Source organism: Somniosus microcephalus, chromosome 12 (genome assembly GCF_052327205.1).
Source record: "Somniosus microcephalus isolate GS21.2 chromosome 12, FLI_Smic_1.0, whole genome shotgun sequence".
NCBI lineage: Eukaryota > Metazoa > Chordata > Chondrichthyes > Squaliformes > Somniosidae > Somniosus > Somniosus microcephalus.
Window position 1 is genome coordinate 120,265,067 of NC_140998.1, and position 14,962 is coordinate 120,280,028.

Sequence of the window (14,962 nt, forward strand, 5' to 3'; positions counted from 1 at the left end):
CAACAGCCTCCCCTGCAATGTTCACTCTCTGCCAGACGACTGGGCGGTTGCTCATGGTCGACGCCCGTGCTTCTGGCCTCGACTTTCTTCCACTGTCCTCCCGGAGCGAATCCTTGGGAGGAAATGCAGAGTTGCAGGTAGATTCGAATCGACCTCGTCGCCACTGTTGAATCCGTGAATCTTAAGGTATGGTGTTCTTCAATAAATAGACGGAGACTGCAGATCAACAATCAACAGGTGTTTACTGGATGAGGGTAGTCTAAAAACTAACAGTACAGATGCCTGCTCAAGGCTTATATACAGGTGTGGTCACTGCCGGTACTACAGTATACAGGAGCTGTAAAAGTCGTTCTCTCTTAAAGGTACATACACTACAGGTGGGACATCTTAGGGAGAAGCCTGAGCTTACACATTCCAGCCTGCGCTACTGCCAAGGACTTTTGGAAGATCCACCTTAATGTTCTGTGTGGTGGTAAACGTGCAATCCCCCCATTTCATCCCCAGTCAGGATAGAATAGTTCAATTCATGCAAACTAGTTGACAATAACATCAATAACAGTTCATCGTGACCCACCAAAGCTGTGCTTGAACAGCACACATTGGGACCCTTCCCTGGCAGCCTATATCCTGTTTTAGCTGGGCACTACTGTGATTGGTAAACTTACCCTCTAGGTTGAAGGCCAGATATGAATTATAGTTTAATAGCCCCCAAATTCTCTCCAAAAGAAAGTAGTAAAATATATTTTTTTAAGATGTCATTTAACGTCTGATACTTTAAACAAATGAATCCATTTTAATTATTACATCATGCTACAGATTACTTAACCAGCACAAACGAGTCAAGTGTACAAAAACAAAATATATCGTACAATTATACATATTTACATTCACTAAAAAAGCACAACTAATTGCTTATTTTATAAAAAGTTACTTAACAGAGCCTTAAAGCTCCTTTAGCCTTTAAGGGGTGATTCAATGTGAATGGCTTCATACTGCATTTCATTTTACATAAAGATCTGAGTAAAATTACTGCTAACAGCTTTATCTATCTACAGCTTGCTGATCTGACAATCTTAAATGTACATTTTACATTATGAATATACAAGAGCCTCATGGTTGTCCAAATGCCAATCTAATTGACTGGCGCAATACATACCCATTAGTAACATTAGCTAATATAGTTGGTAATACACACAGAGAAAAGTGTTGGTTTATTGAGCCAATAGAATATATTTTGTGGGCTGCTGTGTTTGTATTCAGAAAGCAGATACAGAGTTACATTATTCAACTATATACATGTTTCTTGGTTTTGTCGTAACACCCTGTGCTCTTACCTGAGTTGATGCAGGCAGATACAAATCATGACATTTGTTTCCTGTCAAATCAAATTTTTCAGCAGTTTAGACTGAGTCATAACATTGTTCCGGTTTTATGACTATTTAATTCAAAAGCCAAGGACAATTCTTCAGTAATGCTGCATCAGGTTTGTGACTAGACCACAGGGTGCTATTGATTACATTGACATATACATTACGAACATTCATGGGCAATTTTAGACTAAAAAATTAACATACTTGTCTTACAGCTCAAAAAGCTTGTAGTTTGTATGAGCTAGAAAAAGTTATGGATGACCACCAGAGAGATGTATAATATGCAGCAATTAAACAGTAAAGTTTGGTTATAGACTGATCAGTATAATCAAACATTTTATGTATGTTCTGGTTTAAACTACAGAGTCGCCATTTATAGGGATTTGTGGATGAAATATTTGAGCTATTGCAGAATTTGACATATTTGTCTGTGTGTACACTTAGTGAATTCAGCCACTGAAACTTGATCATTAGCTCAGTTCTGAATATGGCTATTTTATTTGTGTGTTGAGTGGCTATAAATGCCAATAAAATATCAAAAGTGATTGCATATGTTGACCGAACATCCCTCACAATAGCTGTGACATTTTTAGGGCTAGAACTGTGAAGCTTCTGAATAATCCTGGGTGACTCTCGGGTCATTGTGATTCATCTGATGACTTGAGTACTGATTATGCCAGTGAGTTAGTCCGAGAGAAATGCAATTGATAGCTTTAGGTTGATAATTGGCTTTGTCACATACGAGCATGACGATCCATTATTTAGGAGGCTTAACACATTTAAAGGTATAGTATTCTCATATTTTCTGGTAGCTTTCTGGATGAAAGGAAAAAGTATTTGTACTTAAAATGTGCCTTATCATGTCTCTCCTAACATCGCAAAACACTTCTTGCAGAACAAATTACTTTGAAATGCAGTTACTATTGTTATGTAGATGAGCATAATGTGAAAATAGTGGTCCAAAAACTTCATTGCCTGGTGACTGACCAATTCATTGCAGCAGGTGATATAACTGCTTCAATACCTTTTACAATATAGTTTTCAGATTCTTTTATTAAAACGGACACTAGATGTGATGTGCAACTTGATAGTACTGGTCACAATTCAAAAGTCTCTCACCCAGTAGGGAACTATTAGAAGAACATATGCTGTGAATTCTTGCTGTATGGATTTTAAAAAATATATATTTTTTTGTGGCAATTTTCCTTTTAGAACAACATTTAAACGGTTTTTTTCTGTATCAACTTTAGTTCATACTGTCAAGAAACGTTGCTGTAATTCATTGTGTTTATTTAAAAGGCTTTTCTGGCAAATCACATCTAATAACAAAAAATTGGAGGGAATAACTTTTGCCAATAGTATAAATGGGCAATATCAGGTAGGCCGCACATTATCCATCTCTCCCAGTTTCCGTGAAAAGGTGTATAACGGGCGGTAGATCGGTTATTGCCACTTTTACACTAACGCAAAAGTTTCAATTACCCTCCCATTGTGTGACCCTACAACATTGTTATTTTTAGCTTTTTTTTTAAGTAACCAAAGATGACTTTCAATCAAATGTCCGAGTGCTCCCAATCTCAACCTCCTGTTCAGAGGTGCACTTGATTCTTCATAAAGTTGGTGGTATTTATCGTCTAGTGTTTGTGTTAATGCTTACTTCTACATTTTGTGATTAAAAACTAGATATCAATTTTTCTTGATGAGAAAACACAGGAAAATGTCCATCAATTTTCACCATTAAAAAATCCTCACAATTTGTTAACATTCTCTGTTGAGCCCGGTACTGTACACAAATACTTGGTATGAACAGTCTACATAATATTGTACATTTTATTCTTGGGATAATGATGAGTTTCTTGGTTCTATGATCATATGCTTTCGGAATGAATCAAGTTGGTCTGTGAGCGCTTTAATCTCTTGCTGTGCCTCTAATAACTTTGTCTGCAGATTTGTGTTTTCAATGTGCAGCTTTTCTTTCTCTTCTCCAAGTAGATTTCTTTCCTAAATCATTCAAAAGAATAGAAAAGTTATTACATATCAACCTTCAGATGTTCATTTTGTTGGATTTAATACATCATGTAAGGATAAGTCTCCTCAAAAACTCCTTTTTTTTGTTTTTAATGCCTCCATTGTATCTTGCTAATGATAATACTACAAATATAATCCTGGATAAAGCAATTTTATTGTTCTAATTTTAGTGTTGAATATAAAACTATATGTGAAGAGAACTGCAGATTTGCATGATTACATAGTACAGGAAACTCTTTTTTATCCGGCACCGACAGGACCGGTGTGGTGCCGGTTGATCAAAAAGTCCGGATTACAGAGAGGTATACTTACAAAGGTACGAGAGCCCCATACATGGCCACAGATCCAGGCGTCCCCGTTGCTTGGCAACAGGTGCAGGAACCCTGGTTACACGGCCACAGATCCAGGCGTCCCTGTTGCATGGCAACAGGTGCAGGAACCCCGGTTACACGGCCACAGAGCCAGGAACCCTGGTTACACGGCCACTAATATGAAGTAAAACTTACCTGAACCTACTCCTGAATTTTGCCGGTTAAGAGAGATTTCCGGTTATTTAGGTGCCGGTAAAAAGAGAGTTTCCTGTAACTAAGATTGCATTCTTGCATTAATCCTTTTAATGGTCAAACAGCCAAACTTAAGTCAAATTTCAATTGGCTTTTCCATTCTTGTGAAATCTTCACATCAGCATTACATTTAAAGGGTTAAATTATGAGGACAGGTTGCATAAACTTGGCTTGTATTCCCTTGAGTTCAGAAGGTGATCTAATGGAGGTATTTAAAATGATTAAGGGATTTGATAGGGTAGATACAGAGAAACTATTTCCTCTGATGGGGGAATTCCAGCACAAGAGAACATAATCTTTAAATTAGAGCTCGGCCATTTAGGGGTGAAATCAGGAAGCACTTTTTCCACACAAAGGATAGTGGAAATCTGGAACTCACTCCCCAAAAGGCTGTGGATGCTGGATCAATTGAAATTTTCAAGACTGAGATTGATGGATTTTTGTTAGGTAAGGGTATCAATGAATATGGAACAAAGGTGGATAAATGGAATTGAAATACAGATCAGCCATGATCTAATTGAATATCTCTTCAAATTTCTTCTCCATAAAATTGCACTTAAGTACCTCACAAGTGGAAATTTAAATATTAAACAGAAAAGGACTATGGGGCACCCTGATGGTCATGTTGGTTAATGCATGGTCTAGTGCAGAACGGACCAGGAAGATCTCGGGTTTTATCCTCATCTGTCCTGAGGATAGACTTTAGTAGGGACATTCGAATTGGCATCAGTGCCCATAGGCTAGGGAGGGTTCCCATGTATAATTACATTCAGTGACTCCTGCAGGAAAGAGGGCATGTGTGAATTTTGGGTGAGCACAGGATTGCACTCATCTCTGATGCCCTCTATGGTCTGAATAGCCTGACATTGCTGGCTGTCTACTTGCACACATGAGGGATAGCCATTTGGGTGAGGTATGAGACTGGTTGGCATGTGTCATTGTCTGCAAGATTAGGTACTGGGATAGGAGAGGGTGAGAAGAAAGATAAATGGGAAGAAAAAAAATTAGGCTAGAAAATAGGGATGGTAATCCAGTGAGTAACTGAGCCTGGCCCAGGAAAATCCCATGTTCGATTCACAGTCTCTGTAGAGTTATCTGTGGCAATGGTGGGGAGATGGGGTAATATCAGGATAGTGCAATTGTTCTCAGCATCCATGTATTAGGGAGGGGAAAAATTGGTCATAGTTTCTGCTTCTGCTCACGAAGCAGCAACCCGATTTAAATCTCCACATGTGTTCTGAATATCTAGCAATTATTTTACATTAACATTGCGATAGCTAAAGGTGCTAGTCTGCAACAAGCACGACAGGAGTGCATCAGTAGATAGTGACCTTGGCTATAACTAGGCACTTTGATGATTTACTTTGTAAAGCTACTTTATTAATCAGAGAAGCAAAGAACAAAATACTTAAATGTAAAAAAGTGTCACCATCTACTGTACTTAAAAGGGAAGAAAAGCCAGTGGGGAGGAAGAGGAATACTTGTTCAAAGTATTCCCTCCTCATCTGTTCCCAGCTACTACTGTATTTTCCCAGTCAATTGGCTCCCATGCTAGTTTGAAGTTTGGAGCTGCTCCAGGATACACTGCTTTCTCTGGGTCAGAGACATCATTAGAATGGCCTGGTGGAAGGAGATCCAACATGGCAAGTGTCTCCTGAAGTGTTTTTTTTTAAAATAGGGGGAAAAATTGGGTTGCGCCTCCTTTGGGACGCTAACTTCGCTGGGGCACTACTTTAGTTAGTGTCCCCGCGCCCGAAATTGAATGGTAGTGCCCCAAGCAAGAGGCGGGGCACTGCTGGAAGAGCTCCCCCTCTCTCTCTCGGGGCGCTCCCATTGAATATCGCAGCACTACATGCAGCAGCATCGGCACATAGCGTATTACAGGTCTCCCTCCCGATTAAAGGGGAGAGGCCTAGCGCAGCGCGCACCGGGGCCCTGCTGGACCACCGGGGAGCCGGGTGCCAGCAAAAGAGCCTGGCACTCAAGAGGAGGTCAGAGGGGGCAGGTGCTGGCAGACGGCCCAAAAAGAATGGCCGACCGGCACCTGCCTTTTAATTTGCGCCGCCCTGGCCGCAAAAATGCCCCCTGACCCTGTCGGACATATCGTCCGGCGGTAGGTCAGGGGGTGTGAGCCAAGTTTGAGGCCGGGGAGCTGCGCACGGGGATGACATCATCGCCGGAGGCGCAGCACTGCCTTTAACCTGTCGCTGAATTTCGCGGGAGGCGTTAGCGGTGCTGCGCCCGGGTGCTAGGTGCTTTGCACCCCCTTGGGGCGCTAATGGGAGGCACAAAGCAACTGAATTTTCCCCCCATAGTGTCTTACATATTAAAATAGTTGAGGTTTATATTTAACAATATATTTTTGAAAAACAATGGGATGTACATTGAACAAAACGTATTGCCCAGCCTTTGCTTTGCCTTTTAAGTGCCTATTACATAACTCAACTGTGATTAATGCTCTAAGAAGAAATTGGGTTTGTACCTTTTCCAGTTGAAATATTCGATGCTCCTTAGTAAAGTCATCACCTTTAGGTTTGTGAAAGGATGCCATATTTTCCCATTTTACACAGGGTCTTCTGCGAGCTGGAACAGGACTTGGACACAATGGAAGTATATTTGGGGATAGCAGAGAGGTGTCTGGTGTCCTCATTCTTCCCAAAGAAGCCGCTTGATTTCCTGAGGTATCTGTGTCCGAGCTAGCTGTATCAGTCTGTGAGGCCTTGTGCATTACAATAGGCTTCAATCTTACTGAAATCTTCTGGGCTGAGCCCCCCATTAGTACAATAGTGCGGTCCTTGCGTTCAGAATGGTCATGCACGTCCTCATTGAAGTATGTAAATGGTCCGTCCTCATTTCCTGCAAAAATGTTACATGAAATACAAAAACTTTAAATTCAGTGAATGAGATGTAAGATGTATGAACTGCAAATGATTACTGCAAGTAAACCTTTTTTATTCTCGCTGCATTGTTTCCAGGAGGTAAGTGACCTAGCTTGATATCAGGTTTGGAAGAGAGAAGGTAGGAATTACATTGAATTACATAGATTGTACAGCACAGAAACAGGCCATTCGGCCCAACTGGTCCATGCCAGTCTTTATGCTCCACTCGAGCCTCCTCCCACCCCTCTTCATCTAACCCTATCAGTGTCACCCTCTATTCCTTTCTCCTTCATGTATTTATCTAGCTTCCCCTTAAATGCATTTATGCTATTCACCTGAACGACTCCATGTGGTAGCACGTTCCACATTTTAACCACTCCCTGGGTAAAGAAGTTTTCATGAATTTCCCATTGGATTTATTAATGACTCTTATATTTATGGCCCCTAGTTTTGATCTCCCCACAAGTGAAAACATCTTCTCTACGTCTACCCTATTAAACCCTTTAATAATCTTAAAGACCTTGATCGGGTCACCCCTCAGTCTTCTCTTTTCTAGAGAAATGAGCCCCAGCCGGTTCAATCTTTCCCATTGGACATAACCTCTCAGTTCTGGTATCGTCCTTGTAAATCTTTATTGCGCCGTCTCCAGTGCCTCTATATCCTTTTTATAACATGGAAACCAGAACTGTGCACAGTACTCTAGGTGTAGACTAACCAAGATTCTATACAAGTTTAACATAACGTCGCTGCTTTTCAATTCTATCGCTCTGTAAATTAACCCTATTTGCTTTTATTTATGGCCTTATTAACCTGTGTAGCTACTTTTAGTAATTTGTGTATCTGTACCTGTAGTGTATGTAACCATTCCACCTATAAGTGCTGTGTAATGATTTATTGGGCAGTTCCGCCCTGACCTTCAACTAGTAAAGACCTGTTAAAATTTACTCTTGTGGTCTGTGTAATAATTCTCATTATAACACACAGACTTAACAGTGGCGACGAGTACGATCTTACCCTGCGGCAGAGATACATCCAAGGCAGTTTAACGGGCGTCGAGAGGAGGCATCCGCCCTCATCATTCTGCTGAGAAAAGACTCGGGTCTGCAGAGCAAAGGAAGAATTCTGACATGAAGCCTTCCATCAGCAACAGGCAGTGATCATCCCTTCTATCACGGTGGTGGGTAAGCCGATCAGCGACGAGCAGCAAGTCAGCCACGTTGACTGTGAGTAGGGGAGAAAATAAAAAAAAAACGGAGGATATAAGGGCGGAGAACTCGACCACGGCCGGGAGAAAAGAGCCGGACAGAAGTCGGGGCCAGAGGCGCTGAGACTCGGGCAGCGTAAGGCACGGAAGCTGCGGTGAATGCAAACGCAGCCGGTGCGAAAGACCGGGCTGCAAGCGGGCTGGGAGACGCAACAGCGTCGAGAGAGAGCTCGACCGCGACCGGTGAAAAAGGCCGGGCAGCTACCGAGGCCGCGAGGCGCAGCGACCGGGTCAGCGTAAGGCGCGGGAGAAAATAAAAAAACCGCGGAGAACTCAGCCGCAGCCGGGGGGGAAAGGACCGGACTGCAAGAGGGGCTGGGAGGCGCGATTTGAAAACCGCTGGGGGAGGGCGAACGCAGCAATACGGCAACCGCCATTACAGCCAGCGGGGGAGAAAGGCAAACACGGGAAGCCGCCATTTTTGGAGGCGGGGGAAGAAGACAAGCGCGGGAAACCGCCATTTTGTAAAAAAATAAATAATTCTTTTGTTTCTCAAGAAGATCGCGAGGATGCCTAAGCGTGGTAACATCAACGATTTCGATCCCGATGTTGAAGATTGGGCCACGTATGTAGAACGCATAGAGATATATTGTAAGGCAAATAAAATATCAGATGAAGATAAAGCACTAACCTTACTAAACTCAATGGGTGCGAAGACATACGGGCTATTGAAGCATCTTCTATCACCAGCTAAACCGGCGGATCAGACTTTTGCTAAAATTGTTGCTGTCCTGAAGAATCATTTGAACCCCACACCGCTGATGTTAGTGGAACGATTTAAATTTTATGCGAGAACGCAACTGAAAGAGGAAAGCAACGCGGAGTATTTAATTGAACTGCGTAAGCTAGCGAAATACTGTCAGTTTGGGGAAAGCCTGACAGAGGCACTGAGAGACAAATTCGTGTGTGGGTTGTCGAAAGAAGGAACACAAAAGAGGCTACTTGAAGAGAATGATCTTACACTTGATAAGGCTGTCACTATTGCAGCATCGCACAAAGCCGCAGCGAGAGGCACTGCGGAAATGCAGCTGAAGGCAGCGGTACTCAGCGAAGATCAAATGGCTTTGGGTACAACGAAATGTTATCGTTGTGGGAAGACAACACACGATCAGAACCAATGCTGGTTTAAAAACCAGGAATGTAGAAAATGTGGCAAGCTTGGTCACATAGCTAAAGTATGCCGGTCAGGAAAGAAGACCAGCAACAAAAAGTCACCACAGGAAAAGTGCAGAAAGGTACATAAGGTGGCTGAGAAGAGTTCGGATGAACAGAATTCGGATTCAGACTCCAACAGCAAGGAACTGGGTAGTCTGAGAATTCACAACGTGAGTAAGGAAGCTGACCGACAAACTATCTGGGTCACACTGCAGATAGCCGGAGTCCAAGTGAAGATGGAATTGGACACCGGATCGGCGTTGACGGTCATGAATAAGCAAGGTTACAAAATGTTATTCAAACATATTCCCCTACGGGATACGGAGATAGTATTGCAGACATACACGGGGCAAAAAGTATACCCCATCGGAAAGATAAAAGTCAAGGTGATACACAATGGCAAAGAACACCAAGGAATGGACTTATATGTACTACCTGAGGGAGGTCCACCACTTCTGGGACGGGAGTGGATCAGGAAAATAAATATGGACTGGCACTCCCTAAACGCAATAACGGTAGATTCCGGAAAAAAAGATGTCAAACCTGAACGATTGTCCAGAATATTGGATGAGGCTAAAGAGGTGTTCCAACAGGGACTGGGAACACTGAGAGGAATTAAGGCAAAAATCAAGATTGCAGAACATGCAAACCCAAAATTTTTCAAAGCCAGACCGGTACCGTATGCGATACGACCTGCTATGGAAGCTGAGCTGGAAGGGCTGGAATGTTCAGGAGTACTGTCTAAGGTGGACTGGAGTGAGTGGGCCACGCCCATTGTTCCCGTCATGAAGCGTTCGTCGAGTAACAAGCCAGGGGAACCGGGGAAGGTCCGCATCTGTGGAGACTTCAAGATCACAGTTAATCCGGTGCTTCACACGGTGCAATATCCGCTTCCGCGGATTGAGGATATCTTTGCTTCATTGTCTGGCGGGAAACGCTTCACCAAGATAGACCTGGCGCAAGCGTACTTACAGATGGAAGTTGAGGAAGAGTCGCGCCAGTATCTCACAATCAGCACGCACAGAGGCTTGTATCGATATAATAGACTGGTTTTTGGAGTGGCTTCGGCTCCGGCAATTTGGCAGAGGGCCATGGAGCAGGTATTACAGGGAATTCCAAGCACTCAATGTTACTTGGACGATATCCTGATTACAGGAGATGACGATGAGGAACACCTTGCAAATTTGAAACTGGTGCTCACCAGGTTGAAGGAATATGGCCTTCGAGTTAATCGCCAGAAATGTGAGTTCTTTCAGAAACGGATCTCGTACTGTGGTCATGTCATTGACCAGGAGGGGCTGCACAAGTCACCTGACAAGATCGAAGCTGTTGTGAAGGCTCCCGCTCCGGAAAATGTATCCCAGTTGAGATCGTTCCTAGGGTTGATTAACTATTACCATAAGTTTCTGCCAAATCTATCCACGGTGCTGCACCCGCTGAATGCTCTTTTGCAGAAAGATGTACCATGGAAGTGGAGCGAGGACTGTAAGAAGGCCTTTCGCAAAAGCAAGACATTGATCACCTCAGAGGAAGTGTTGGCTCACTTCAACCCAACGCTACCTATTCGTTTAGCTTGTGATGCTTCTCCTTATGGTATTGGAGCAGTACTCTCACACAAGTTGACAAATGGCTCGGAAAGGCCAGTCGCATTTGCATCCAGATCATTGACCTCCGCTGAGCGCAACTATGCTCAGATAGATAGAGAGGCTCTCAGCCTGGTGTGGGGAGTAAAGAAGTTTAATCATTACCTGCAGGGCCAGAAGTTTACACTGCTGACAGACCACCAGCCGTTGGTATCCATATTCAACCCTAAAAAGGGCGTTTCCATTATGACAGCGCAAAGGCTACAGAGGTGGTCCCTTTTCCTAGGGGCACACCAATATGACATAGAATACAAAGGATCAAAACAGCATGGGAATGCTGACGGTTTATCACGCCTACCGTTGCCAACGGTAGAAGAGGCGCCTACAGTGGACCCAGTGGAGATGTTCCACTCAACCATAGTGGAATGTCTACCAGTAACAAATTCTACGATCGAAAAGGAAACAAGAAATGACCCGACTCTCTCACGAGTCTACGATTTAACGGTGAAGGGATGGCCAGCACATGGCGAACCACTGTTGCCAGCATTTTCGCAAAGAAGAGAACAGCTGTCAGTGTGCCGAGGAACTTTGATGTGTGGATCCAGAGTGGTGATTCCACCCAAACTCCAGCAGAAAGTGCTAAAGGAGCTTCACGAGGGGCATCTGGGTGGAGTGAAAATGAAGAACCTAGCCAGAGCGTTCGTGTGGTGGCCAGGTATCGATGGAGACATCGAAGAAATGACCAAGAGCTGTCTAGGATGCCAGAAGGTCCAAAACGCCCCACCACAAGCTCCTCTGCATCCATGGGAGTGGCCCTCATCTCCATGGCAAAGGGTACATATCGACTTTGCTGGTCCATTTATGGACTCAATGTTCTTAATCGCGGTGGATGCACACTCCAAGTGGCCGGAGGTAATAAAGATGTCCTCCGCCACCACGGAAAAAACCATCACAGTATTAAGGACCATATTTGCCAGGAATGGGCTGCCGGAACAGATCTGTTCTGATAATGGACCGCAATTTGTGTCCGAAGAATTCAGAAAGTTCTTAAAAAACAATGGGGTTAAGCACTACACGTCCGCCCCATACCATCCCGCCACCAATGGATTAGCTGAAAGGTTTGTCCAGACCTTCAAGAAGGCCATAAAGGCCATGGGTAATGAAGACATAAATCTACAACATAAGGTAGATAACTTCTTGTTGGCGTACAGGAATGCAACACATGCGGTCACAAACCAAACTCCCGCCATGATGTTTTTCAATAGAAGAGTAAGATGCCGGCTGGATTTGATCAAGCCAAACATCAGAAGGGACGTAGAGAACCGGCAATTTCAAGGCATGAATGAAAGGCCAACTAGAACCTTCCAGATAGGTCAACAAGTTTTGGCCCGGGACTACCGTACCGAGAAATGGCAGCCTGGAACTATTTGCACACGACTAGGACCGCTGATGTATACCGTGGACATTGGTGAAAGCATAATAAGGTGCCATGCTGACCAGATCATAGCGTCATCCGAAAAGGGACAACCTACACCACAACTCTATACGCCTAATGATGAAGCAGAAATACCCATAGTATCTACCTCCGATCCGGTGATACTGGAACCAGATGAACCCGACACTGACATTCAAGCCGAATCGACCTTGCCAAAAGAACCTACTACACCACCGAAAACTACTACACCACCGAGGCGTTATCCGGACCGAGTCAGGAAGCCTCCAGAGCGACTGAATCTGTGAACTGTTTTTACATGAAGTTGTGTATATATGTTTGATGCGCTATCAATTACTCATAAAAGACGGAGAGTTAGGAGAGTAACTAAAGGTTTTTATTAGCAAAGAACAGAGCATGCCTCTCGTGGTTGACTGGGTTCCAAGAGAGCAGGGGGCTGCAGGGCAATCACCTTTGTACCTGGGCCTGTGGGTGGAGCCGGGGCAGAGCCAGCAGAGACATGCTGAGACATGCATAGGTACAACAGTGTGCAACAACAACAGTGAACAACAATAACAGTGGTTTACCACAATGTTATGATGTTATGTTTAATGGGAATATATACTGTTAACCTAAAAAGGGAGGATTGTAGTGTATGTAACCGTTCCACCTTTAAGAGAACTATTTTAAGGGTTGCACTACTTTATCTTGGCTGCTGTATACTGTAATACCGGTGGTGACCACACCGGTATATAAGTGCTGTGTAATGATTTATTGGGCAGTTCCGCCCTGACCTTCAACTAGTAAAGACCTGTTAAAATTTACTCTTGTGGTCTGCGTAATAATTCTCATTATAACACACAGACTTAACAGTACCCCTAGATCCCTTTGCTCCTCTACCCCATTTAGACTCTTAGGACAGGATTTTCATTGTGCCGTGGAGTCAGGATTGGAGGCGTGGGGGGGAGGGGGGGCGGTTAAAATCCTGAAATCAGGGGTCCCGACCCCATCCCACACCCAAACCCGCCTCCATGCCAGTTTCAAAGGAGGCGGGTACCCGCGCCGCACTGGGACCCACCTACCCGAGGCGGGAAGGGATTAGTGCCAATTAACTGCCTGTTAACAGGTAGTTAACAGTCAGTTTTTAGCCTAATCCCTATTTTGAAGGTTGAAGCGTGGGATTCCCGACGGCTCCAAACTACGCCAAGTTAGAGCAGGCGGGCCGTCGGGTTGAAGGACTTGGAGGGGTCAAGATGTCAGTGTTCAGGTGAGTGATGTGTGCATGAGTGCAAAGGTAAGTGTGTTTGGTGTGTCTAAAGTGATTAAAGAAGTGTAAATTACCTTTTCAGCCTTCCTTCTTTTAGGCCCCGGGAGTCCCTCATCTCACCGGCACAGAAAGCAGAATGGCTGCGAACTGTCAAAAGTGACAGCCTACAGCTTTCTGTGCAGGAGAGATTTCTAACTGAGTCTGTGGAGAAGGACTCATGTTAGAAGTAAGACTGTCAGTGTTTGACAGCTTCAAACAGCTGTGGAACACTGATATTTCATCTGTCAGAACCTCTTGACAGATGAAATTTCAGTCTGTGATGTCACCTGTTGCCGGGTGGCCCTTAATTGGCCTGCTGAGCCAGCTGGGCGGGCTCAACAAGGTCAATCAAGTTAAAATCGCGTGGATTGGCCACAACTCGATGGAGGCGGGACTACAACCCCGAAAGTTGTAGTCGCGCCTCCAACCCGACTCGAGTTAAATTCCTGCCCTTATTTTCTGAGGTAAATACTGAGGCAAAGTAACTCACTAATGTTTCTACCATTTTGCTGTCATTACCTGTGAGTTTATCTTGTGTATCCTTTAGTGGCTATATCCCTATTCGGATTTTCCTTTTGTTTTTTCTTTTGTTATTTATGTGACTATAGAATACTTTACTACTTATTTTTATATTCCTTGATAATTTAATTACGTAGTTCCTCTTTGCTTTCCTAATTTTTTAAGAAAAACTTCTTTCCTAACTACTCCCAGGCCAGGTATAATATAATTAGATACAGAGTGAAACTCTTTGTGCGCTACCCCGACAATGTGTCTCAGCCCTGCCCACCTCCCCCAAAAAAACTCTAAAGAGCACTTTCTATTCCATCAGTGTCTTTTATGTTTTCTATTTCCCTTTCTGCAGGACATTATGAGAACTCCCTGCTCTTCTTTGAATAATGCAATGGAATCTTTTACATCCACATGAACATGCAGAAAGCTCCTCGGTTTAAAGTCCCCGTCTCGGACTAAAACCCTGGCCTGGCCTACATCCTAGGGTTTTAAAAGAGGTAGCTGCATTGTGGATGCATTGGTTTTGATCTTCCAGAATTCCCTAGATTCTGGAACGGTCGCCGTGGAGTGGAAGGTAGCAAATGTAACCCCGCTATTCAAGAAAGGAGGGAGAGAGAAAACACGGAACTATAGACCAGTTAGCCTGACATCAGTAGTAGGGAAAATGCTAGAATTATTAGGGACGTGGTAACAGGGCACTTAGAAAATCATAATATGATTAGGTAGAGACAACACGGTTTTATGAAAGGGAAATTGTGTTTGGCAAATCTATTAGAGTTTTTTGAGGGTGTAACTAGCATGGTAGATTAGGGGGAGCCAGTGGACGTAGTATATTTGGATTTTCAAAAGACATTCAATAAGGAGTACAAGAG

At 43.8% G+C, this 14,962-nt stretch overlaps 1 protein-coding gene across 1 annotated transcript in view; it reads right to left on the minus strand.

The window, feature by feature from the left end:
- Nucleotides 1-225: 225 nt before the first annotated feature.
- The window catches only part of LOC147109488 (RAS guanyl-releasing protein 1-like), a 162,005-nt gene continuing 147,268 nt past the window's right edge, over nt 226-14,962 (minus strand). Inside the window, exons 16-17 of the mRNA XM_086003478.1 lie at nt 6,444-6,817; nt 226-3,371 (exon numbers count right to left, since the gene is read on the minus strand). Coding sequence (XP_085859604.1) covers nt 3,201-3,371; nt 6,444-6,817 — 545 coding nt within the window. The 3' untranslated portion in view covers nt 226-3,200. The remainder of the gene's footprint in view (nt 3,372-6,443; nt 6,818-14,962) is intronic.